Source organism: Monopterus albus, unplaced genomic scaffold (genome assembly GCF_001952655.1).
Source record: "Monopterus albus unplaced genomic scaffold, M_albus_1.0 scaffold70.1, whole genome shotgun sequence".
Taxonomy (NCBI): Eukaryota; Metazoa; Chordata; class Actinopteri; order Synbranchiformes; family Synbranchidae; genus Monopterus; species Monopterus albus.
In genome coordinates, this window is record NW_018127950.1 from 1,945,555 (window position 1) to 1,971,074 (window position 25,520).

A 25,520-nucleotide genomic window follows, 5' to 3' on the forward strand; every position below is an offset into this window, starting at 1 on the left:
CACCAAGCTATGGATTTCAGCCATTTCAGCATTTTCAGGGCAATTCTTCAGCAATCAGCATCCACACACATTTTCTTCAGGAAATGCATTTGTCTAGTTTTCTATATGTATGCTGACACCAAAAAGCTTTACTCTTGGTTAGGAATGACATTTGATGGCATTCCATTAAATTCAAATCTGGTATTGAATCCACATAGTCCTTTTAAATCTTTCCAAATCCACTTGACAAAATTTATTTGGTTTACCTTTCAACATTTGAAAGTAATCTGTAATCACTGCACCTTAAAAATGTCTAATCATCTTCTGTTGGCTGAGAAGGCAGAAATGTTTTTAGTGAGCCTAATAAATGTTCACAATCTGTACCTTGGAGCAGAAAATGAGGAGCTGAATATATCAAATATTATTTCAGCATATCTTAACACATTCAATTAATGATTATAGCCTACTGCACCTCACCAGCTACTTATTCCAAATTCAAAAGGTCATAAACAATCCTTGATTTAATACAGATACCAGCTGCTGAGAGCACATTGACCAGAGAACAGCCAGATTTTAATTTTATCCATTACTGGATTAAAGTTAGGTAGCTAAAGTCCATCTAATATGTGACTATAACAGAGAGAATAAAATGAGATGTCTGCCTCCATATGTTTTACATTGCTCTTTAGGAGGGACAACAGAAGCAGTTGAATACATCTTTTGCTACAGTAGATGTCAATGCAAGTAATAGAGAAAATATGTTTCTGTTTTTGGATTTTACGATTTGGGTGAACTACCCCATTTGACTTGATTTGATTAATTCTACCTTTCGCAGACATACTGGGAAACCACTGAGTGATTTATTGTTGACACCTCATGTGAGGGGCCCTTGGGACACTTTAAAAAAACCTTTATACATGTACACCCCATGAGTCCATGGACTCAGCTTGCAAAAGATTCCCACTGTCAGAGCACAAGTCCTCTGGGAAACGTGTTCCTCACTGGGACAGCTCATTCACAAATTAACTATGTCGATCCCAAGTGAACATGGACAGTATGAGCTTTACACTGCAGTACAAAAATAACAGACGGACAGTAAATGGTGCAGGTCCCGTCTGCAGCAGAAAATAAGCCAATGGAAATATGGCTCAGAAGTACACATGTACAAACATATGTGCTGAACACAGAAATAGTGAATTCCGACTCACAGAGCAGAGCTGCTCTATGCCTCACTGGACACTATGCACCTGAGTCTCAGGCCTCTTGCCTGGATGCGTCAGTGAAGAAAAAGACCTTCCAGGAAAACTGTGCAGCAAAATCAGATTGCTCAGCCCTCTGTGGGGCAAAGCAGTTTTGATCCGTCTTTTATTGCCTCTCTAACACTCCCCACCTATGGGCAGTAACACATAAAACACACCGACCCTGTCATGAAGGCTCTCATCCAAAACTCAAAATGGTAAAAGCCACTGCTTTCCTGTAGGCTTCCTCTCATCCATGTTACAGTCAGATAAGCAGCCAATAAGCTGGTGCTGATGCAAAGTGTAACTGAGACACATCACAGATCAGCTGACCAAGGACATATACAGCACGGAAATGGACAGAAATGATGCAGATCATACAGCACAGTGGTATGTGCTTAAACCGATTCCCCTGTCCTGACATGTAATATGACTGCTAGTCTGTATCTTCAGGTGTGTGTCACAGCTTATGTCACAGCTTATGAAAGCCACCAATGAAACCATTAGGTTGGACAGCTGAAAAATCAGCGGTGCGCAGGCTGCGAAGGCGAAAATGAGCCCGACCAAACAAGAAGGCTAAGAGGTCTTCACACTTTTCTCTTCCTGTTTATGTGGCACCTCATTCATTACTGCAGTCAGCATGAGTCACCATGAATAGCTGAAACCACTGTGGGAATAAATGCTACATTATGTGTCTATTAAGTACATGTGGATGTATTTTGTGAAGATATGCTGCAGTAATGTGAATGGAGGAAGGCTGCTGGTCTATATTGATTTTTCTCTGGGCTGAATCATAGTGGAAGAATAAACTAGAAAAGTCATTAAGAAAAAAAAAATCAGTTTGTATGCATCAATATGTGCATTTGCTTCTCCAAGCCATGATACTCTGAAAGAATACATAATCCACAGAAACCTTGTGTAATTGGTAAACTGTTTATGTATGTTTAAGGCCACGTTCAGTTTCAAAGATGTGCAAAAGCGTGGCCCTTGTCATTCATTTCTTTGGGGGATTGCGTTCACTGCAGTCAGCACCAGCACTGCAAGGGGCTCCAGCAAAACAACACAACTTTGTGCTGCAAAAACGTTGGATCTGGTTCAAATTTTGTCACACCCAACAGTGACACCATTCGGAAAAGGCGTTGTGTTTACCAATCCCATAGGGGGAATGGTTGGAACATGGACGCCCATGGGAAGAAGACTTTTGTTTTGCTGATCCTGAACCCCTGGAGGAAGAGGGCAGACTGAAGGGATGTAGCGCCATCGTCTGTGGGGTCCTTGTTGGCCAGTTTGTTCTGTTAAGCCGGATGGCTTATGAGACAGGGAGGATCCCAATGGCAGGACACAAAACAGCCGGTCCAAACAAAACGTTAATGAGGATTTACAGAGCAAAGCAGGAAAGTAGGGAGAGCTGGCTGCAGGGCGTAGGAGTGGAGCAAGAGGCTGGGAGCTCAGCAGAGGGAAGAGGTAGGCAGGTAGCGTAGAGCTGACGGGAGGCAAGTGGAGGACCAGGGAGTGAGGAGCTGAGGAGGCTTACTGTACATTGAGGTAAAGCAGGTTAACAGACCAGTTGTGGGACAAAAACAACCCAGGCGAAAGATGAGCCGAGACCTCTGGAGGGTGAAGGGAGAAAAAAAAAAAAAAAAAAAACCACAAAGGTCCTCCCGGACAAAGTGCTTGAACGCAGCATAGGTAGCAATGCAGTGGGGCCAATTGCTTGCACCTGTGCAACTGAGCAAAGTCCATTTACTCCAGGAAAAGCTCATAAGTGAACCATGAAATACAAGTTTTGTCAAAATTTGAAAAGAGGTTTCTCGTTGCACTATATGAAATGTATTGCTTATGAAGCTTTTCCATTGTCAAATGTTTTAAATAGCCCTGAAAAATAAAGTCTATTACAACTATGTTTGAAGACCATTGGAGATTTTGGTAGGCAAATAAATGGATTAATATCACAACAAGGTGTGGGTTTGTACCTGCAGTATACCGCACACATTGTTTCTGTGTGTAAACATCTTACTTTCCTGTCGCCAACATGTGCTCAGTGCTGTCAGGGGTCTGATAATTGACATGAGAACGTGTGTACATCAAAATGACATCTGATGAGTTTAAGCTGCATGACGGTAAACGTCTGGATTTCTCCCTCAGAGAAAATGAGGTAGATGAGTGCATCCCCAGGGGAACTGCGCCAGTGAAGAAATGGTTCTGCAAGAAGGAAACTGAGCAACGTTTGAGTCATGAGTCTCCAATTCATGTTTATAAATTGTGAGGATAATAACTAGCAGTTGTGAGTCGAAATTACCAAACACACCCATGCAGTACGGTGTATTACAATCATAACAATTACATTTTTAATTAAAGTTGATGTTAATGATTTGCACCAGGATCTTACAGTGTTGATCCCCTCCATGTCTGGCTCTGGCTGTTAGGTAATGCTGAGAAACAGTTCTTCTTTCAGTTGTGTAGCAAACAGTGAGTACTCTGGGGGACGTGGGGAGGGAGTCTTTTAATTATCACGGCTGAGCGCGCAGCACAAACAACAGCACTACACAGTCACCATGGAGGATACCACACACTCCATCTTACAGTGAACATCTTTGGTGCCTCTGTGGCTCAATGTTCTGCTTTTTGGCTAGACAATAAACCAAAAGATGGATCTATTATTTGGGAAAATACTCATTAAATGTAGTCCTAATTGCTGTTTTGCTTTTCTTTTTTAAACTATCTTTCAAAGATTTGTTAACATTGAGCAGAGTTGACAGGTATTTATAGGAAAATCAGAGTCTCAAGTATATCTTTGCAGGAGTCCATCTTTGTAAGAAAATGGCCGTCTTCATTTGTAGGTGGGCAGTCACACATCCCACTATGTATACTTGTTGTAGGCTTTTAGTCCACTGAGTTATGTTTAGTGATGTTGTTTTCATCCAGTTTGTAATTATAATTTTCCCAGCTTCCTCTAAAAGAATATATAAAATATAGTTTTGGTCTTTGTTGGTCAGTTCTTCATGCAGTCCATCAAGTATAAAATATACTGGTTCTAGAACAATATCAATGTTAATACTTTTTTTTACTACTTGTTTTATAATTTGCCAATATGCCTGTGATACCAGGTAGTCCCAAAAGATATGAGATTGGTCCCATTTCATTCCACACTTTCTCCAGCTGTTGTATTATCTCTATCAAACAGTTGTTGGTGTCATAAAATATCTCATTTTCAAATTCTTTCCAGAATTGACGACCGATTCCTTCATGGCTACCAGCATCACATCTTCCCACATCTCGTCTTCAGTACATATATTTATCTCCAGTTCCCATTTTCCTTTTATATACAAAGTATCTTTAGCCAACTCATCTGACATATACAGGTGGGAAAGCTGGTTTTTAGTTGGTATGTGTTGCTCTAATACACCTATAAAATAATGTTCCGCCATCGTTGGAGTTCTTCTGACCCTGTCCCAATCTGGGCAGGTTTTTACAAAATGCCTCTCTTTGTTATTTTAATTGGTAATTTAACATCTGGCAAACATTATCCACATGGACAACTGGCATATTTATATTGGTGTTGATTGACATGCATTGTCCCTGTTTGAAATTTATAAATGAAATAAAATAAAGCAGAAAGCACAGAGGCTCACCTGTTAGCACAAACAGCCCCAGACTCTTTGTCAGCAGCCTGATTAGAAATTCGATGCAAGGCGGCGCCATTAGAGTGTTCAGGCACATTTAACTTTCATGGGTCTGTAAAAGCCTTGGGCGCAGTGCCATCTCTTAGATCCATACTCTCCCTCCCACTCTCTTTATCTTTCAAAAAGATTATTTTTTAATCATCTTTTATAGTGACAAGTGTTTGCTTCACAATTAATGTGACACCACAGGGGAGTAATTTGGGTAATTTAGGCGTTCTGGCCCAGGGAGCCCTGCAGCATGGTAATTAAGACATGGCTTTAATACCAGCCACTGCCACATCCAGAACCACAACAAAGGAAATGGAGAACTATGATATCCTAAGACACCTTACCTGAACCCCTGGTGGCATCTTCAGAGATATTATTAAATGGTTTCCTTGCGGAGCCATGGGTCAGTGTCATTAAAGAGGTGTTAGATTGAACCAGGATGTGTCATATTGCTGCTGTGAATGTCTTTATGAGGTGCATAATGCACAAATTACTGTAGTCTGAGTCATGTTCATGCCATGTTTACATTTGAGTAGCTAATTTCATGTTTAAAATGCTAAAATAAATTACTCCCAACATCCCCAAGTTATTTGTATGTTTCCCATTACTCATAATATCTGGAATAACAGTCAGCATTGGGAAAGCTTTTATGTAATCTTCTATCTGTTCAGCTCAGTCTCATGCATACACCTTAAAGGTACAGTAGCTACAGTTACTTGTCTGTAAAGAGACAACGACCACAAAGAGGTGGAGAGAAGAAGAGGATGAGGAGGAGCTCAAAGTTGAGTTTAAAATTTCTACCTCTCTACTCTTGTCTTTTGATCAGCCCTTCTTCCTCACCACTTGGTCATGCTTCAGTTCTGGTATCAGGCCCACGTCTCGAGGATAGATGTGATTTATCCATGCACATCTCTCCAGCAGCCCACCCATCTTCGTCCTCTCTCATCAACACCTCTATCTGAGCCACGCTCTGAGGCTTGATGGGCGCAACTTCAAATGTGAAACCACATCAAAAACAATCTTCACTACACAGACAATAACATGCACAGAAACACATAAGAATACACAGATATTCAAGCTGCATAAGAATACACAGATATTCTAGCTGATGTATGCAACAGTTACCGAAGTGATGAGTTAAAGCAAGAAAAATGTCTATAATGAGCTTCTATTAACTATGTCAATGTGAATGGGGCTATTTGTGATGAATTACAGAGAATTATCACATTATTCTGCAGCTCCCCTTGGATTTACAGAGTCATGGTCAGTTTCACTACACTGATTTGGTTCAGGCAGCAGTTTTTCAGTAAAATGAATGAATAAAACCCACCGTACACTATCTGCTCAGTGTCAAACAGCAGACACACACAGAACGTGAGTAGCTGGTGCACATAGTGGAGAATTAAGAGGTGGCAGAGACCAAACACAGTTGAAAATCAGATTCCTATCCATCAGATGGAGACAAACATAACCACGTAACAAAAAGCAACTGTAGGTTCTGAGCCTGCATGACAGAAATAACTCCCCCTACCAGAAGGTGGTGGTATCTGTGTTCGGCATTCAGAAAGGGAAAGAAGGGGAGCTAGCTTGCAGAAGTATAAGTTATGAACACTAAAACACTTCTCATTCAAAACAGCTGCTGTTTATAGCTGCTTTAACAGAAAATATGCCTGATAAGTTGCAAACAGCACTGATGTTCTACGCCCATGGCGTTTTGGTTGTGGAAGAAGAAAGAAGGTTGTGGATGAAAAAAATAAGGAGAGACCACACTAAATGGGTGAAATCATGGATGCTACAGTGACAGGCTGAAGGGGATTTCCTGAAAGGTTCTCTTATCATGCAGTGATTTGTTAAGCTCAACAGCCAATCAGAGTGCTCTCTCTCTCACCGACAAGGCCCAACGGGCAGACGCTGATTCAACATGTTGAATTGGCTGAAAAGCTGCCGACAGTCAATTTGATCTACTGAATGGCCTCTGAAGCTGTGAGCTAATCACCCCTGTGCCCAAGTTTCTCAGGGAATCAGTGAACAAAAGCACAAGTAAGATGACACCTCCTTTCTCATCTACATGAGTTTTTTTTTATGCATAGAAAGAGTATCTATAGGGAGAACACAGAACCACAGGATGAGAGAACAGAGATCAATGATGGAAATGCTTCCGTGTCATCGAGTATGATATGCACCCTCCTATCAGCAACAGAGAGAAGTTGTTACCATCCGATGATCTCACACAAGCCTCTTGTAAAACAAGTTGAAGGTGATATTTTATTCAACTAAGTCACGAGGATGAAAATATTGTATTGTTTTGATGTTAGCTTGTGTGCTACAACATAGTTCTGTACAGTATATCATGTAGCGCAACACACAAATAAATAACTACACATCCTCTGTGGTACAGCTCTACATAAAAAATGACTCATATAGTGGAACACAAAGGGAGAACAAAGCGTGGGCTCTGGTCTGTGCTGGCAAAGCCAGAGTGGAATGGTGTGTCTGAACTCCCCCCCACCCCAACGTGGGAGTGAGCCAAGAGCAGGGGTGATGCGAGCTCAGGCAGAGGCAAATTCTCATTTCCCTGCTTCAAAAAGCCGGCAGCTCTGTGGCGTTTTATGTCCTGGCAGCCGAGGCTTTCCCTCTGCTCTGCTGGTGAATACAACCTGACCCAGAATCCATTGCGGGGGAGCTGTGAGCACAGACTGCGGGGATCGCCTTCTGCTCTGTCTCTGCTTTCATGTGCAAGTGAGAGCTGTTGTGGGCATTTGTCTGTGGCAGTAGCTGTGTGGGTGTAGGGTTTCAATGTGATACTCGCTACAGAGACAAATACAGCAGCAGAATGATTAGGCTGGTAAAAGTCGTTTCTTCTAATTTTACTTCCCTCTGTTTTACTTCTCTTTATTCTCTCCGTTGGAATTAATTTCTTTCTTCCTCACAGCTATTAAAGCTCTTCATCATTTACCCTCTCGTCTTGACCTATTGTTCACCAATAATTACTGACTGGACCTGCCACCAGTCAACACTAACTGAAAAACACATCTATAATTAACAGGCAGCTTTAATTGGCATGTCTTAATGGTCCTGTTGATCAAGTCAGAGTATTTTTCACAGCATGTGATGTTCTTCAGCTGATTAACCCTTCATTTGCCAGCCATTCTTTCTCCCACACAGACTGCGATACATTCATTTGGGTGAATCCCCTGTAGTGGCTCATTTTTGTTTCTTCAAAAAAAAAAAAAAATTCTATACATTAAATTACCACTTTAAAACTCAAGAACCAAATATTTAAATATAATCTAATCAATTTGAAGGTTTATAATTTAGGTTCTTATAATTTCAATACAAGTTTCCAAAGTGCCCATAAAAGGTCTATTTTATGTTTTTTTGTTTGTCTTCTGTTCATTTAACATTTAAAAATAATTTAGGTATAAATAAGATGACTTGGCTGCCGTCAATCAGTTAGGTGACTTAATGACCTTTAACCTGAGGTCAGGTCACCCGTGACCTGCCCTGGCTGGTTAAAGGTTGTTGCCCACAGTGGGAGACTTCTCCAATTATGTTTCTGAGAAATAATGAGGAGGAATTTCAGCTGCCAGTAAATGTAGTTTGCAGCAATATTATGTGCACATTGTTTAGTGTATTTTATAAGACGAAATGAGCAAGCACATTTGTATTTATTTAGCCAAGCAGCTTTTATCCGCTAACTAACAACACAGCTGTGCTGCTAGGGAAACAGGTTTGATGGTCATCTTTTTCTGTATGTCTTACTGGGAATCCACAATGAAGGATAGACGTGAGCAGCATGTTCTATGTCTTTGTCATCAGAATAGCGGTCTGTCTGTCAGAAGGACAGCGGCCAGACCAAAAGTCTTTACCAGGCAGATAGACAGCACAAATATACTGAACAAAAATTGCTTTCATGCCAGCTCATCAGTAAAAAACAGCATTTTTGTGTAGTCTATTAATTTATTGATTCTATTGATTTTCCTGGGTGAAAGTGAAACTAAAAAGGTCATATTTGCATTGGGAGCCTGAATAATAGATGCCAGCAGAAAGTTTGCAACAAAGAAATAACTGGGGATTGGTGTGACTTAAACAGCTGTCTGTGGAGATTATGCTTCATTAAATGCAGAAGAGTAAAAAATGACCCTAAGTATAAATAGCCCTAGGGTTCAAGGGGAGATGCACATCTTAAGCACGTCTGGGATTCATTGTGGATTGACACATTTGGTATAAAGTATGAATGTGCATGAGACGGGTTCAGTGTGGATTAGGGGTTAGTTACTGTCTTCCATCACGGTTCAAAGCTACAGTGTATCTAAGCTATATGAAGTCATTAGCAGTTCACATTGCCATTTGCAGTTTTAACTGTGTATCTTCTGTTGTTTTTTGTGAAGGCTTTCACAATTCCTTTTATTAATCATTAGATTTCATTCTGCAGTGCAAAGATGCCTCGTAAAGAGGAAATAACAAAAGAAAAGAAAAGAACAGGAGCTGCCTCAGGCTGCTAAAGGCAGTGAATTTCTGACCAGCTGGGTTAGAAAGAGCACACAAAGTTAGAATAACACGTCAGTTGTTTACATTGCAAAGGTTTTTTATAGACAGTAACAGTAATAAACACTATATTGCAATGTATTAGTTCTTTAACATTTCCAATCACTATTTGGGGTGGGTTTATTATTAATTAGGTGCAAATGTTAATATCCATTATATATTCTGTTTGAAGATGGGTTTCTGTAATTCAGCAGGTTATGCTGTAAATTCTGTTGGTGTATAGTGTTTTAAAATAAATGTGCTCCTTTTTAACTCTGAGTACCCGCCTCCCTAAAGGTCTCTGCATGGCCCTGGTAGGTTTAAGCCATTTTGTCAGTTCTCTTCATGGTTAAGTCTGATGCTTCCCATTGGATGCATCAAAACACACCAGACAAATCCTACAGTACTCATGCTAGTTTGCAACCTGCTGTAGCGAAGCTTGCAAATGATATAATTAATCAATTCATGAATGTGTACAAAACTTGAAAATAAATGGTGGGTTCATTTAACAATTACCAAAAAAAAACCAATAAAATTACCACTCTAAAACTAACCAGTTAACAGTTAAGACTATATCAATCTGTTCAACTTTACATTATAAAATGGAACAGACAGATCACAGTTTAAATAAAACAATTGCTTTGTAGATTTTACATTAGCAGATCAGCAGTTTAGCTCAATATAAGGCTAACTGAAATGTCATAACAGCTCTCATAACAGTTGTCTGAGTGTCACCTGCCATGACATGATACCAGTGAGCTGCACGTCCTTTTAATTTTTAAGATCAAGCAGACCTCAGTGGTCTTTTTGTGTAGAAAAGTAGGAGCGGTAACTGAGTACAACCAAAATGTTTATCAATTTGTAAGTAAAGGCAGAAGGTAGGGAAACAGTACTAAGTGAGGCAAAAGCAGGGCATAAACATGCTGTGGCAGCACACACCAGTGTTTGTGTTGCTTCCTGGCTGCATTAATGTGATGCCTCATGAATGCATTTAAGAATATGTACTGTAGGCCGAAGAAAGGGATTCAGCTTTGTAGCCAGTGGCAGTGCTTGTCACATCACAGAACTAATTAGAAAAGTTTTGTTGTAACAAAGTTAGGCTAAACAATAAATTTTTGTCTTTCATGGTGCATGGCTGGAATTAATAATGATTTTCACCATTTTTATCCTGATCAACTGACATATTGGCTGCAATACACTATAAATAAGATACCACAAAAATCCTCCCACAGCTGATATATGGCACAGGACTCAGGGAGATGACTGAACAACCACAGCCTCTAAATCAAGTGTATGCATGTTTAGTGGTGGTGATGAGCAACAAGAGGCCTTGTTACAGAGGCAGCCTGCAATAAGCACATAGAAAAGGATGAGGTGTTTCAGACCAGGCAATCAATAATATCTATAGATAGACGTGTAGGTGCATGAGAACATGCAAAATATTAGCTTCTCTTCTCACCTTGTGGCAGTGTGGGGTGGGTGGGTGTGTGTGTGTGTGTGTGTGTGTGTGTGCGGTACAGAGTGACAGTGTGACTCAATGGGCCCGGGGTGGCCCTGTCAGCCCTCTATTCTTGCTGCTGACTGAACGCTCCTGGTTCTGTAAACACAGATAAATAGGCCCTACAGGAGTGCCTGCTGCCCTGCAGCTACCCTGTGCCTCAAACTAATGAATTTTTAAAGACAGCATCAATCAAACCACAGACCAGATCAATAGAGCAGAGAGTGGATTTCATCAGTGCTGCACAGCAAGATTTTGGTGCACACATTGCTTCCACCCCGGTGTCTTGTCAAACATGGTTGGCTTCAGTTAAAACCAGAGCAGGTGACAAAGAGCAGACCAATATCATGAAGGCAAGTCTATCAAGTAATAAGCTCTGAATGAGATTACAGTGTGTTTATGGTGGCAGCATGTCCTCTACACAGGACTGGCTGCCCTGACATGGGTCATTAGGACATCACAATCATTTTACAAAACATCAGAAACTAGCAGTGCCATAACATTACATTTTAACACAGCTGTCCAGGAAAGCCACACATACCAGATAACACACACACACACACACACACACACACACACACACACACACACATTTGGCTTTATGCAGGTAGTGATGCCACAGTGAGACAAAAGCTCCAGGCTGATTTAGGCACACAGTGACAGCTGAGTCACTAGGATGCACATGTACACATTTTCAGCTGTGTATTTTTTTTTCCCTCACTTGACAGATGGCGGATTGCAGTTTTAGCAATGTAAACATTTATATAGACAACTACTCTTGAAGCACAAATTAGATTTACTTTGAGGTACATCTCAAAGGGCAGAGCCACAGAAACAATTTTACTGACAAATCTGAAGAAGAAACTGCTCAAAACATTAATAAAAATAGGAATGTCATTCACTTCTGACATATGAAATTCAAAATTATCAGCTTTACCTGCATAAATATCAAATGTTTTCAAGGTGCCAGGTTCAAGTTAATTCTCCCTGGTGTGTTAATTCAGACTAACCATTGCATCTGTGTGAGAGGACCATACACACTCTATATGAATAGTTTCTCAGCAGTGGTGAATCTATCAATTCACCTGTGACAAAGATAAAAGTGTCGGCTGTCTCAAGTCTTCTCGTGCTCCTTTTGGGAAGCAAAAAGGAAGCAATTTCTCAGCTCTACGGTACAGTGATAAGAAATCGAGAGGGGAGTAAATCCCATAAATCTAATTTGATTCAATTAAACTAAATTGGAGATGCTGGGAGGAATACAAAATAGAGGCAATATCATCAGCAATGATACGTGCATGGGGAAATGCACCTAGAAGGCAAAGAGAAATGACTCTTGCAAACAGAGGTGGAAATGGAGAATATCCATTTGTTATCTATGTCAGTTTCCACATAGGCTACACTGTAAACGTATGGAGGAGTTCAAACATGCTAAATGTACAGTAGCAAGAAATCAGAAATGATTACTAATTGGTGAAAACAGTAGAAGGATGTCGAATCAGTTTGATTAAAAACATAAAAACAACTTCTGCCTGCAAATCAACAAGCTCATGAGAAGTCAGAAGGAGCAAAGCACTGCCTTGAATAAAACTACGTAGGATATTTCATGGCTGTTTTCCATTGTGTAGACTCTGATCTCAAAACCAAATCCTGACTGTCTAGCCTCTGGCTCACAGAAACAATCTGTGCTTCATGATAATGTTGATGGGATGCTTCAGTGAGTCCCACAAAGTCTATCACCAAGCACTGATTCTAAGAACTGAAGTTGTATGTAAGCTGTATAGATTTGCTGGTTATGGCTTTAGGCTGAACAGAGCATAAAGCCTGTTTGTTTGAGGGGCGACAGCACATGTCCATCATAAAAAGGGCAACTTCATTGAAACATTTCATTAACTAACAGCATGAGGAGTTACTAGTTTGCCAGCTTCCACTTATGGGTGGAGGCTGGTAGCACAGTTTTAACTAGACAGCACAACAATCGAGGCAGAAGGCCACCCACCTTCCGTTAAAGGGGGTTTTTCCTCCCCGCTGTCACCAAGTGCTTTCTCAAGGGGGGTTTGTTGGGTTTTTCCTCGTTAATAATAATAATAAGCTCTAGACCTTACTTTGTAAAGTGTCCTGAGATGACTTTTGTTGTGATTTGGTGCTATACAAATAAAATTGAATTGAAATGAAACTGAAACCTCTGCCAAGTCAACTCAGTTTTTTCATTATGTCATTAAACCTAAAAGCAATACCCCCATGATTTCACCTTCATAATATGATTGCTTGACCGTAAAAATCTACTGCTGACATGTGGAATAATGCTAATATGACTATTAGTTTTAAAGTTATTAAATCAAATCTTTTCAAAGATGTGATCAAATATTAGTGGAGTTAAAATCACACTGTGACTAAACTGTAAACATATAAGAGATAAAAAAAAAAAATTCCATGTTCTGATCATGTCTGGGATTTTCTGAAGATCAGCTGGCTATATTTCTAAATGTATTATACACAGTAAACAAATAGTTGCACACACAGAGTACTGGGATGTTGTACTGGTCTACATCATCCTGTAATGTGCAACAAAACAACAAAAAATGCTTTTCTCTGTTTGCCTGCCAAGAAAATAATTTCAGCAGCAATGAAGAACCATGATGATCCAATAAAGGAGGAGAGGCTAAAAGCCTGCTGGATTCTTTGATTCTGAAGGACATTTCTATGTCCTATCCTCCACTGAGTCCCCCGCCATTATCTGAGCACACTCTACCGAGCCCCATTGTATCATTCTCAGCTGCACAGAGCTTCACGCCATTCCAGCTCAGCTGCTTATAAAGTAGGAGGCCATCTAAGCCTTTGAAGCCTCAGGGATTGCAGATCCCTGAGGTGACAATAGTAACATTCAGAAAAACAGTTTAGTTTTGCCTTTTATTTTTTTCTGCTCAACTCAAGTTGCTCTTCACAGAAAATTGGCTTTTTAAAAGGCCGGAAAACCTTATGAGCAGTACAGGTCTTATAAAACCTGTCAATAACAGTGCACTTTATTATAAGTAGCATTTACTGAACGACTAGAAATATTCTGCACAGAGCATCTGAAAGGTGTATTCAGTTGCTGATCTATTCACACACATCCATTTATGAAATATGCCAGTGATTCAGTCCTACGTAGTCATAGTTTACATCATGAGCCAATCACTAAAAATATTATTACACAAAACAGCTGAGCTCAGAATTCAACATATTCTTTTTTTTGTTGTGATTTGCACTTTTATCTTACCTTTATCTTGGACCACATCTTTCAGAGTAAATCCTCTTTACCAATATGTCTCAGTTATCTCTATGCTTCTCTTGCATTTCTAATACAGATGGTGTTGTCATGGTTTGCCTGCAGCTTCACAGTGCTGATAAAACAGAGAAAACAAAACATCTTTTTTTAAAAACTGGAAAGCCTTACACCCCCACAGAACACATTAGATGGGCACAGAGAATACAACAGAGGGGTCTATGGGCTCCAGCAACAGTTCTCCCTGCAGAGCAGCCAGTATTATTTTCCAATCTATTGTTGGAGTTTGCGACAAAGTCTCCATCTTTAGTTTGAAATCAACATATCCTCAAGAGGGTATAGCAAGATGGCACCACGCCACAGCCGCCTTGGTGTGTTATTGTTGTTTTTGTCTTTTTTGAAGGGCTCTTACAGCCCGTCTCAGATTACTTTCACCAGAGACAAGCTCTTGAACATCCGACAGCTCACTCTGAAAACCTTTTCTCACATTTTCATGGACAGGGTAAGTTGTGTGGATGTTTTGGCCAGTGATGCAGCAGCGATCCTTGAACCCTACAAGAGGCACCACAGGGGAAAGCAGGCCGGCACCCCAGCTACCCATTTAGTGAACCTCCACTCTCTAGCCAACAAAATGGACAAGCCACTTCTCATCAACCGGACTAATTCTGACTTCTCACAATTGGCAGCGTTGTGCTTTGTCAAGGCATGGCTAAATGACTTGACCCTAAATAAGGCTTTTATGCTCCTGGGTTTCCAGATCCACAGAGCAGATCAAGTGAAGGAGCTAACCGGAGAGTCAAGGGAATGTGGAATCTGCTTCTACATACACGAACAGAAACACCCGAACTCCCCAATCAATCTTCTATGGGGTTTAACAGAGCACACAGGGACTGCTCACCACCAGTCACACAGAACTGATGAAGCATCTTGGATGAGAGGTGAAACGTCTTCTACCTAAAACTACCTCCAGATGCCTTCTGCTAAGATTTTCCAGCATTGTAAATAGTACCGCTACATGCACCAGTTTGATAACTTAAAATGTGTATATAATCTTTATGAATAGTGTCCCTCCTCCTCCTCCTCCTCCTCCCACCCTTCCCATACCTTTTTTTTTGCGCAGTTCTATCGCCTGTTGTCAGTTCCTTGTATCCTCAACATACTTGGCAATTAAATCTGATTCTGATTTTCTAGGCTAACTCATACAGGAAAATATGAGGGACATAATCAGTTCAACTAAGGAAAGAACTGATAACATTTTAAAACTGAAAACACTGTTTATGAAGACATCAAATTTAATCAGAATCCCTGTCATTAAAATAATATGAAACAACGCAGCAAGCAGCAAAAATTGCTGTCAAGCACCGGCTGAGAGGAACGTTTCCCACTGTTTCTGAGGAGGAGGCAGAGAGCCATAGATAAATAATCAGTGCTGCTGTAGATCTACAGCTTCTCAAAGGCTACCTTCGGCCATCTGTTAAAGAACCTCCCCCCCAGCCTTCCTACAAACACACACTTACAGTCCCTCTCTCCCATTGCCTGCAGAGCTGCACAGGGCCACAGATGTCAAAAGACCACCAGGTCTATAAACAAAGCCACTTTCCTCTCTCCACATTGATCAGTCAAAAGCACCAGTAATGAGCCTCCCATTTAAGGACAGAACCAGAAAGACATGGACTAATTTTCTCCTTCATCGTGAGTCTGTCCTTGCTGTATGGAGCATACCTGAGCTGGGTCAGTGAGAAATTAAACAGAGAGAAGTTATAAGAAAATATCATCTACTACCTCTGTCAACTGCAGGCCTCAGCAAGTGGCACATCAGTTTGTCTGTCACAGGTTCAGGAGAACACATCAGGTGGGATTTCTGTTGCATTACAATCCATTAGCTCTGATTATTGCTGGTAGGCAAACCTTCTGACACAGTAATGGCAGAGTGATGGCTGCACCTGTTAACCTGTATCTACTCAGCTCCACCTGTGTCCTAGCCAGAAGGCGACACAGCTTCTTCCTTATTTGCAAAAAAAATGTTTGTTGGAAGTTGCCACTTACATGTTACTGCCACTCAGTGGCAACACTTTGTAGTGAATTTAAAATATCTTGCGTACAAACTGTATGCTTCCAACTACAGGGCTGCAGCTAATAAATATTTCTACTTTTAATCAACCTACCGATTCATCTTTGAATTAATTTATGGTCTATTTTTAAACAATGTCAGAAAATAGTTAAAATCTCAAATTTGTATCCTGTTTTGTCCTGTCAACAGTGAACACAGAGATGCTCTATGGGGAATTTTGTCTTCTTCATGCCGGCATGTATTAAATAGAACAGTTTTATCACTTTGTTTATTTCTTAAATTCTTCAGCAACTTTCAAATATGAGAGAAGAAATTTTATAACACGCATTACACAAGGAAAAGCAACAAATCTTCACCAATGCGGAAAAAAAACTAAAGAATGTTTGGCATTTTTAAACAAGTAACAAATTATTAAAATAGCTGCTGGTTTGTTGTTTCAGCTTGTCTTAAAAAGAGCTTCAAAAAACTTGTGACTTTTATTGATATATTTAATTGGTTAAAACTAAAACTAAAATTCCTCAGGATGATGGTAAACGGCAATGTTAAGCCCATAAAAGCCCAGAGTGTTTTTTAAACAAATGTGCTCTTTGGAGTCAAGGGTCACAACAGCTGCAAACAAGACAAAGAACAGTCGAAGATGCTCCGATTCTCTGCAAAAACAGACATTTAAATAGCACAAAGCCTGTGCAAAGTGTGTAGATATCAAATACAAGTGACTATGCATTTTATCTCAACACTCTCATGAAGGCTTCCAGCCAAAATACCGGTATTGGTTATGTAATATAAAAGCTATTTATCATACTTGTTTGCATACTTTCTACTGCCGCAAATCCAAAAACATATCATTTCCTGTGTGTCAGAGGACCAAAATGCTTTCAGGAACTGGGTATTGGCTGATTAAGACTACTTTTCCTACAACATCGAGGACCTTGGTAATAAAAGAGTTAAAGAAAACCACAGAATACCACAGCAGTTTAACCACATAGAATGAATGATTTCGTTCTGTAAACACAGTGCACTCTGGGAAATGCTGAGACATTCCTTTACAGCTTCTGGGGTCCTGACAGCCACCTCAGCAGCATCTAGGACAGTTAATAGCTCAGTTACAACATGGCAGGTTCGCTACAGGGGAATCGACTGTTCACAGCTGATTAGCTCTGCCACTGTTCAATATAGATACACTCGCCTGCTTTTTTAACTTGTGCCACTGCAAAGCTCACTGGCCAGCAATGAAGAGTACGAGTTACTTGTCTGAGCAATGACCAGTCGAAGAAACTCGGTAAAGTTTCTTCAAATATACAGTTGTCAGAAAAAATAATGACACTATTTGCAGTTTCCTGGTTTTCTGCAAAAACTGGTCATGAAATGTGATCTTCACCGAAGTTGTAGTAATAGTTCTAAACCACACCTCCACTCTCATTTCATTGACTGGACTCCAGGTTTGCTAACACTTGACTCCAGTTGATGTTTAGTGACATCAAAAGCCTTTTTCCACCATCACTTTATATGTTTGATGGATGTCTTGAATAAAGACATGAAAGATCATAACTGTTTGTGTTTTATCATCTTAGAAATACTGTGTTTGTTGATATTTGTGACTTTGGTGAAGATGAGATCACATTTCATGACCAAGTTACAAAGAAAACCAGGAAATTGGAAACAGTACCATTACTTTTTCTTGTGTAGATGTTTACATGAGAGGAATGATAACTCACTACTCTAAGGCAAGGCAGATAACCGGGTGAATGATGGCATATGTTTGAGCTGCTGAGTAGCGAATACGTTTTTTTTTTTTTTCCATGATGTTCAGACATTTCAGTGAAACCATGAGAACCTATATTTCTGCTCACAATCCAAATTCATGTTTTAAAATAAATATTTCAGCTAAGCCCAGTCTGCTCTTGTCAGTCTGGGATCCATTCTTGTGCTGAGAGGAACTTCAAAGACATGCGCCTGAACCAGAAAGCAGCACAGACACACCTAATGATGCATCTCTGTGATTGGCAGGATGTCTCAAACATTAACCAGCAGGTTGCGTGCTGAGGTACCCTACTTTTATACTGAATTCTGGATGCAGCTGAAGAGGGGATAATTATCTCTGCTGGTGGTATGGATCTGCTTCAGTAAAGTGGAACACGCACAGAAAGGTGGATGTGGGGCTTTAATGTATGACAACAAGCAACAGACAGCAATGCAGTAGAAATGGATATACTGTGACAATAAAGAGGATGCTGCAACTTTACACGCTGACATGGTAACATTTTGACAGAAAAAAGTACTCATACCTCTTTACAGTTGTATTCTGTCAATTCTTCTGCATTTTGTGATAGGAAGAAGCCCTCAGCACTGTGGGCTCTACAAAAGTGAGGGAACATCATATACTGAAACACCATGTGCATGTCAGCCAAGTCAAAATCACCTCTCTTCATATCTAATTCACTATTGGAGATTGTAGTTTACTTGAGTATTTTAATTTCCTGATACTGTATTTTTTTACTCCACTACATTTATTTGATAATGTCAGTTGCTAGTTACTTTTCAGAATCTAATTAATAAAATTAAGCTTAGTATAATCATAAGACTTTATTGATCTCTGATGGGAAATTAACAAGATACCCAGCAGCACTTCAGATTATGTATGTAAACTAATGTAAACATTAGCTCTACCTTTACCAGCTGCAACTCTGATGTACACAATCATGCATCAATAATTATAATCTGACAATATGATATACATTAATGTGAAATGCCCCATTCTGTATAATGAGCACGTTGACTTTTGGTACTTTGAATATATTTTGATACACTTTTGTACATTTACTTATGTAACAATTTGAATGCAGGATTTTATGTAACAGAGTATTTTTACACTGTGGCATTAATACTTTTAATTCTTCCATTACTGCAAATTAGAATTTTTATGGCACTTACCAGATGTTACCCCTTTCCTTCTCATATGTGTGATATGTGTCTAGTCAGTGGTGGAAGAAGTAGCAATACCACAGTGTAAAAATACTCTGTTAAGTAAAATCCTGAATTCAAAATGTTACTTAAGTACAAAAGTATTAGCATCAAAACATACTTTAAATACTAAAAGTAAAAGTACTCATTATGCAGAATGGCACATATAACATTAATATATATCATATTATCGGATTATAATTACTGCTGCATTATTGTGTCCATCACATTTAATGTTGCAGCTGGTAAAGGAGGAACAAGTTTTAACTCACCTACTGCTGGGTATCTTTTGACCTTTCCACCAGAGATCAATAAAGTCTTATGAATATACTGTTGTTTTTGCATTAATGGTTCTGAAAAGTAACTAGTAGCTAAAGTTTTAAAATAAAGGTAGGGGAGTAAAAAGTACAGTATTTGCTTATAAAAGGTAGTGAAGTCAAAGTATGAAGTAGCACAAAATGAAAATACTCAGGTACATATACAGTACCTAAACATGGTACTACCACTGTGTACAGCTAACCGTACAACTATTGTCGTACGCCCCCTAGCGTTGACTGTACTGACACGTGTTGGTAACATTGTAACAAGTGAAACTGATATTTTCCCAACTGCTTTTCAATCATGGCAGCAAGAGCGCGGTTCACGCAGACCTCAAGACGCTGAGGTGCGCGTGGCCGAGTCTATCACCCACGCGCGGACAAAGCGCGCCGCTGGAAAGTTAAGCGGAAAAGAAAGAAAAAGTTTGGTCTTCATCAGTCAATCACCTCAGCCCAGCCGTTCACGTGGACTGCTTGTGTGCGCGTTCACGGCGCCTCAGGTTTGGAGATGTCGTTGCCGTCTCCGCGCTCCTGGTGGCCGAGCATCTAGAGTTTTTGACTTGTAAAAGAAATCCACCTGAAAGGACAAAATGTTTAGGTAAGTGCCTGGAATTGAATTGGCTGTTTGTTTCTATCAAGTCAAAAGTTTTCTTGGTTTGAAGCACAACTTTAGAAGTGTTTTTTAAAGGCTACAGTAGAATGACTTATATTGTGAATTGCGTGCAGCCTGTTTGTGAAATACACCGAAATGTGTCTACACTTAGGGTCTGCTCTTATTTCTGTGCGTTTATTAGCTACTGTGAGCACGGGACCGAGCGTTTTAGTTGATCTATTATCTATGGAAAAACCTAATGTATAGGATAATATGAATCATCTGTATTGCACAGTCATTAAAGCATAACGACTTTTCCAGACCTCCTTTTGAGGAACTTTTGTGATGTGGACATCTTAAACAATTATACCCGTGTAATAATGGCGGTGGTGTTTATTTATTTATATACTGGTTTTGATTCTTTTATGCTTTGCTGTGGCCTCATCGACTTGTGTGTTGTTTTAGATTGTTGTTTAGATAGTGCTATTTGCAGTATAGGAAGAGGTATTCAGGTCATTTACTTAAGTAGTAACACCACAGTATAGAAAGTTTATGTTACAAGTAAAAGGCCTGCACTCAGTTGTTTAGTAAAAGTACACAAGCATTACCAGCAGACGTGACCTAAAATATCTGTTATGCACAGTAATAGCCTATTTTATAATGTTGTAATGTTACAGGACCGCCATCACTGATGCAATAGCTCTTGTGGAGTTTTCCTGTACCCTAAAACACTTCAGTTTGTTTGCATGTGTTTCCATTTAGCACAGGGTTCCTAAGCTTTAAGAAAACGCTGGCTTGTGAGAAGGAGTCAGAAAAGCTCTGCATGATACAGCCAGTGTAAAACAAATTAATCTGATTAAAGGATTACAACATTCCATGGCCGAATCACATATAATCATTCAGGGAACAGAGTGGCTTTACAGTGGTGAAGATTCAGCAGCCCTGTGGTAATTTGTGGTTCTAACAGCATACAAAAATGGATATCTGCTTAAAATGTTTAGTGATTTCATTACAAATGAGTCCAATAACAGCTTCCCTCCAGAGTGTTAGCACACATACACACAAGCAATCAGGTGGGGCAGGACAGGTTAATGACTGACTAGACTGGGCACAGGGCAGCTCTACTTTACCTTTCAGAAAGGAGCTAAACATGAGAACATGCCACCTACATTAAACTGCAGATAATCCAGAAACACAAACACCAGATGGTACAGTAAGAGGTCAAAGTTCATAAGAGTCTTATTCTTCAGTTTTGCTCCTACTTGAGGTTTCAGCTGTGGATTTAGATGTAGTGCTGGAGCCACTAATCAAAGCAAGTTAGTGCATCAGAGTTTTTCCCCTAGCTACTGACTTTGTGACTGTGTGTTAAAGTTGAATTGAATTAATATGTTTGTTGAGAGATCTGAAGTGCAAACAAAAAGCAAGGCACTTCAGTTCTTTATGTCCTTAGATAGGGGTGGCACAGTGGTGCAGCGGTTAGCACTGCCACCTCAGAGCAAGAAGGTTTCAGGCTTGAACCTTGCAGCCAACTGGGGCCTTTCTATGTGGGCTTTGCATACTCCAGGCCTCCTCCCACAGATGTGAATGTGAGCGGTGACCTGTCCACTGCCTCATGCCCACTGTTGGCTGGGGTTGGCTCCACCCCCATGCCCCACCCTCTACAGGATAAGTGGCATGTATAATGGATGGATGCACTTAAAGACCAGTTTTGTGTGTGTGATGTAGGTTTCCCATATTTAGAAACAAACTACTGCTGATTGTATTCTCTTCTCTTTGGATCCAGAGGAACACTTTCAATAAAAACAGAAATCAGAGAAATTTCTTGCAGAATTATCCTCAAGTATGCTGATAATGGTGCTTCTCTTTACTTTGATGTTGCAGCCAGACAAAAGGAAACCACCAATTATTCTCTTCTTGACAGATGAGCACCCATCTATAATCGAGCTCGGACAATCAGCCCACCCTGATTGGCCTCTTTTCCTTTTGAGGAGTCGCTGCCTGCAGTGGCTGCGGGAGCTGGGGTTGCCATGGAGACGGTGGTGATTGTGGCCATTGGGGTGTTGGCCACCATTTTCCTGGCCTCTTTCATTGCCCTGGTGGTGGTGTGCAGACACCGCTACTGCCAACCCCACAACCTGCTGCACCACTTTGACTCAAAGTCAGTAAATCAGCAAAACAAACTTTAAATCTGTCAGACGGTGTTTTCACTTTGTACTTTGGTCAGACTTTAAGGTCTTAAAAGTGACTGAAATGTCGTAACTTAAAGTTTCTTTATTTCATCTTTCACCTGTGCAACAGGTTACTGTGCACTCTGTCATACTCTAAAAACAGGGATAGAAGGACAATATCCATTCTACTGATTTACTTTTCATTTGGATTTTGTTTATCTCCTTAGTTTCACTGTTTCTCCCCGTCTCTATGCATGCTTTGGATTCGTATGTCTTTGTGGTTACAAAAGACTCCTATAATATCAGAGGTGATGTGGTAACCAAATTATAAACTGATTTTTTTATATGTAAAAAGTAAGTAGCACATTCATAATCTTGGTGTTTAGGTAGTTTTTTGGACTTGGAGGTTTGAAGAGAACAGGCTGATGGGCCTTTACAAAGTTCATTTTCAGAATTTTTAGATAACGGTTTAAGTTTTCCCCACAAATTGAACATCAGACATCTTCACTCACCTTCTGTCTTCTCTGACATGCCCATAGACCTACAGTGGATCTGATTGGAGCCATGGAGACCCAGAGTGAGCCATCGGAGCTGGAGTTAGATGATGTGGTCATTACAAACCCTCACATTGAAGCTATCCTTGAGAATGAGGACTGGATAGAAGACGCCTCGTATGTGGTGACATTGTGGCATCATATAGGTTGAAAGTTTTCAGTGTTACTTCTGTGAGTGCTACTACTGTGTTTTTCTAGTGCTATGAATCCAAGCTAATTCTGTGAATATTTCTCCAACAGTGGTTTGGTCTCTCACTGCATCTCTATCCTAAAGGTAATGGAAGATCTTACTTGCTATTTAAATCTAATTTGTTTATTTTTCAGTAATTGGCTGCAAGGGCATAATTTCCTCATGGAAAGAGGGGGATATGTCCCCATTACTTTTTACAGTCCAAGTTTTAGTCCTGTCATTTTTATTGTTTCAGGTTGATTTTCTTACTCAAGTCACTCTGAATGTTGTGAGAGAAAATTGGAGTGGATAAAAATGTTAATACACTAGGCAGAGTTACATTCAGCGGTTACCATGCAAGTAATGAGCTTAAACAGCAGCAGCAAAGGTTTTGCAGATTTTTACCTTTCAGGCAACATAAAGGCTGCTCCTACTTTATTGTTAGGGTCTGAATACATCCACTTACTCTTTCAATTTATATTTAACTGCTAATATTCACCTTAAAAGACACAAGTAGTGAACATTAGTAAAGAAATAAATAAAAAAAATACAGGGAAGGAAAGATGCAAATACAACATTTTCTATCACAAAATATCAGGTATCCATAAACATGAACTGGATTGACTGATATGAAAAAAATTCCATCAATTTTCAGATCTGTCACACTTTGACTGAAAAGTTGGTTGCCATGACGATGGGCTCAGGGGCAAAGGTCAAAGCACCAGCGAGCTTAAGTGACATTATCACTGTGGCCAAACGCATAAGCCCGAGGTAACACAAACAATTCGCTGCAACTTCGCAACGCCAGGCTGTTGACTCGGGCTAACCTGCTTCCTCCCTGTTCCCTCTCAAAGGGTGGACGATGTGGTCAGATCCATGTACCCTCCGCTGGATCCAATCCTCCTGGACGCCAGGTAACCGTGTCCATTTTTCCAGCCATTTATAAGAATCTTTTACGTAAGTTTGACAGCTTCATACAAAGGTCTACTGCTCCCTTGACTGCAAGGGCATCTGAAGGAGCTGGACAGAAGCAACCGCATGATTAGATTTATCCATAATTTTATCATCTTTGAGAGATAAAGAGATATGAGAGAAACTGGAATACAAGTGTCACAGCAAATTGATGCAAACTGGAAAATGTTGTTGCTTAGAAATTGGTGTTTACCAGCATTTACTCGAATTGAAATCTAAAGCAATTCTTCATGTGCCGTGTTATTTCCATGCCTGCTGGACTTTAAAAGGCTGTCATATTTTAAAAGCTGTCTTTTTTTGAAACATTTTTCATCGACCAGCAGCAAAAACCAAGTTAGATTTTTGTCCAATGTTTCCTCCCCAGGGCCACTGCTCTGCTTCTTTCGGTCAGCCACCTGGTGCTGGTCACCCGCAATGCCTGTCACATGTCCGGCAGCATGGATTGGATCGAGCAGTCTCTCCACGCAGCTGAAGATCACATGGTGGTCTTGCGTGAGGCGGCGCTGGCATCTGAACCAGAACGGAGTAGACCTGGAGCTGACGCACAGAGCGAACAAGCCATGTAGAGCAAACACGGACACAAACGAACAGGAGCAGGCAGCCATGAATATGTGTCCATTCTCACCCTGAGTGCTGTCTTTTCAGAAGTGTGTACTCAGTTGATAGGTGCAGGTTTTGCTACATGGTATTGAAAGGCACGTTTCCTAAACTCATGAGCAGTAAACACTTACACATACTTGACTCAGTCCCTCATATTCACACATTTAAAACAAAAATATATACTTTTTTCAAATTTGCACCAAGCAGTGCTACAGCGACAGTCACATGCAGGTGTTTGTTTTGTATGTAATCCTAGAGCTGATCTTTTTAAGAAGAAGACATAAGCTGCCTGCAAGTGAAAGGTATTTGCAAATTTCTTCTCAAGTGCACAATCACCCAGCAATGGGCTGAAATCCAATTTCACCACCACTGCACAGTCACATGGAGGCTTAGTCAGCTAATCTATTCTGAGGAAAACAACACCCAGTTAGCCAGTTAGCCCAAAGAGGCTCCAACTCATTAGACCAATGGAAGACTAACCTGACTTATTTACAATTTGTGGGGTTGCATGACTCATGGATTTTCTAAAAAAAAACATCCAAGATACTCTTATGGTGTAAGAAATCACGGGGCTGTGAGCTTTCAGAGACCAGAAGCACTGGTTTCAGCCAGTTTTTCCAGTTAAGTACAACCCTTTTGTCCTGTTCCTACATATGAAGCTGTTACCGAGAACCTGGTATCTCTTCCTCTCTAAAGCTATTTGCCATGTTAGTGGCATCAGGATACCTCAGCATCTACTAATTGGAATGGCATAAAAATGTGGACAGACATTTATGGTTGCCACAGGATGAATCATATTGGTCATACCTGACTTTCCCTTTGTTTTCACCATGAGATTCATAGTTTTGTTTTTACTGTCTGTTACTTGGATTGCTATTAAATAGTACTCATACTAGAGGGGTTGTAACAAATATCTGGACAGGTCAGGCCAAAATTGTAAC

The 25,520-nt window shown here is 40.2% G+C and overlaps 1 protein-coding gene and 1 long non-coding RNA gene across 3 annotated transcripts; one reads left to right on the forward strand and one right to left on the reverse strand.

Annotated features, from left to right (window-relative positions):
* Positions 1–5,695: 5,695 nt before the first annotated feature.
* On the reverse strand, positions 5,696–16,121 carry LOC109963205 (uncharacterized). The gene is made up of 3 exons (XR_002275366.1): positions 15,958–16,121; positions 14,170–14,293; positions 5,696–5,878 (listed from the first exon to the last, which is right to left on the reverse strand). It is a non-coding gene; the product is annotated as an uncharacterized LOC109963205 (long non-coding RNA).
* Positions 16,122–19,979: 3,858 nt separating this feature from the next.
* On the forward strand, positions 19,980–25,514 carry tmem98 (transmembrane protein 98). Of its 2 annotated transcripts, XM_020605481.1 has the most exons (7): positions 19,980–20,122; positions 22,038–22,274; positions 22,824–22,955; positions 23,079–23,112; positions 23,663–23,778; positions 23,862–23,921; positions 24,344–25,514. In XM_020605481.1, the coding sequence occupies exons 2-7, from the start codon at positions 22,144–22,146 to the stop codon at positions 24,543–24,545; spliced, it is 675 nt and encodes a 224-aa protein (XP_020461137.1). In that variant the 5' UTR covers positions 19,980–20,122; positions 22,038–22,143; the 3' UTR covers positions 24,546–25,514. The 2 variants fall into 2 exon arrangements, with proteins under 2 accessions (XP_020461137.1, XP_020461138.1); XM_020605482.1 differs by lacking the exon at positions 22,038–22,274.
* Positions 25,515–25,520: the final 6 nt, after the last annotated feature.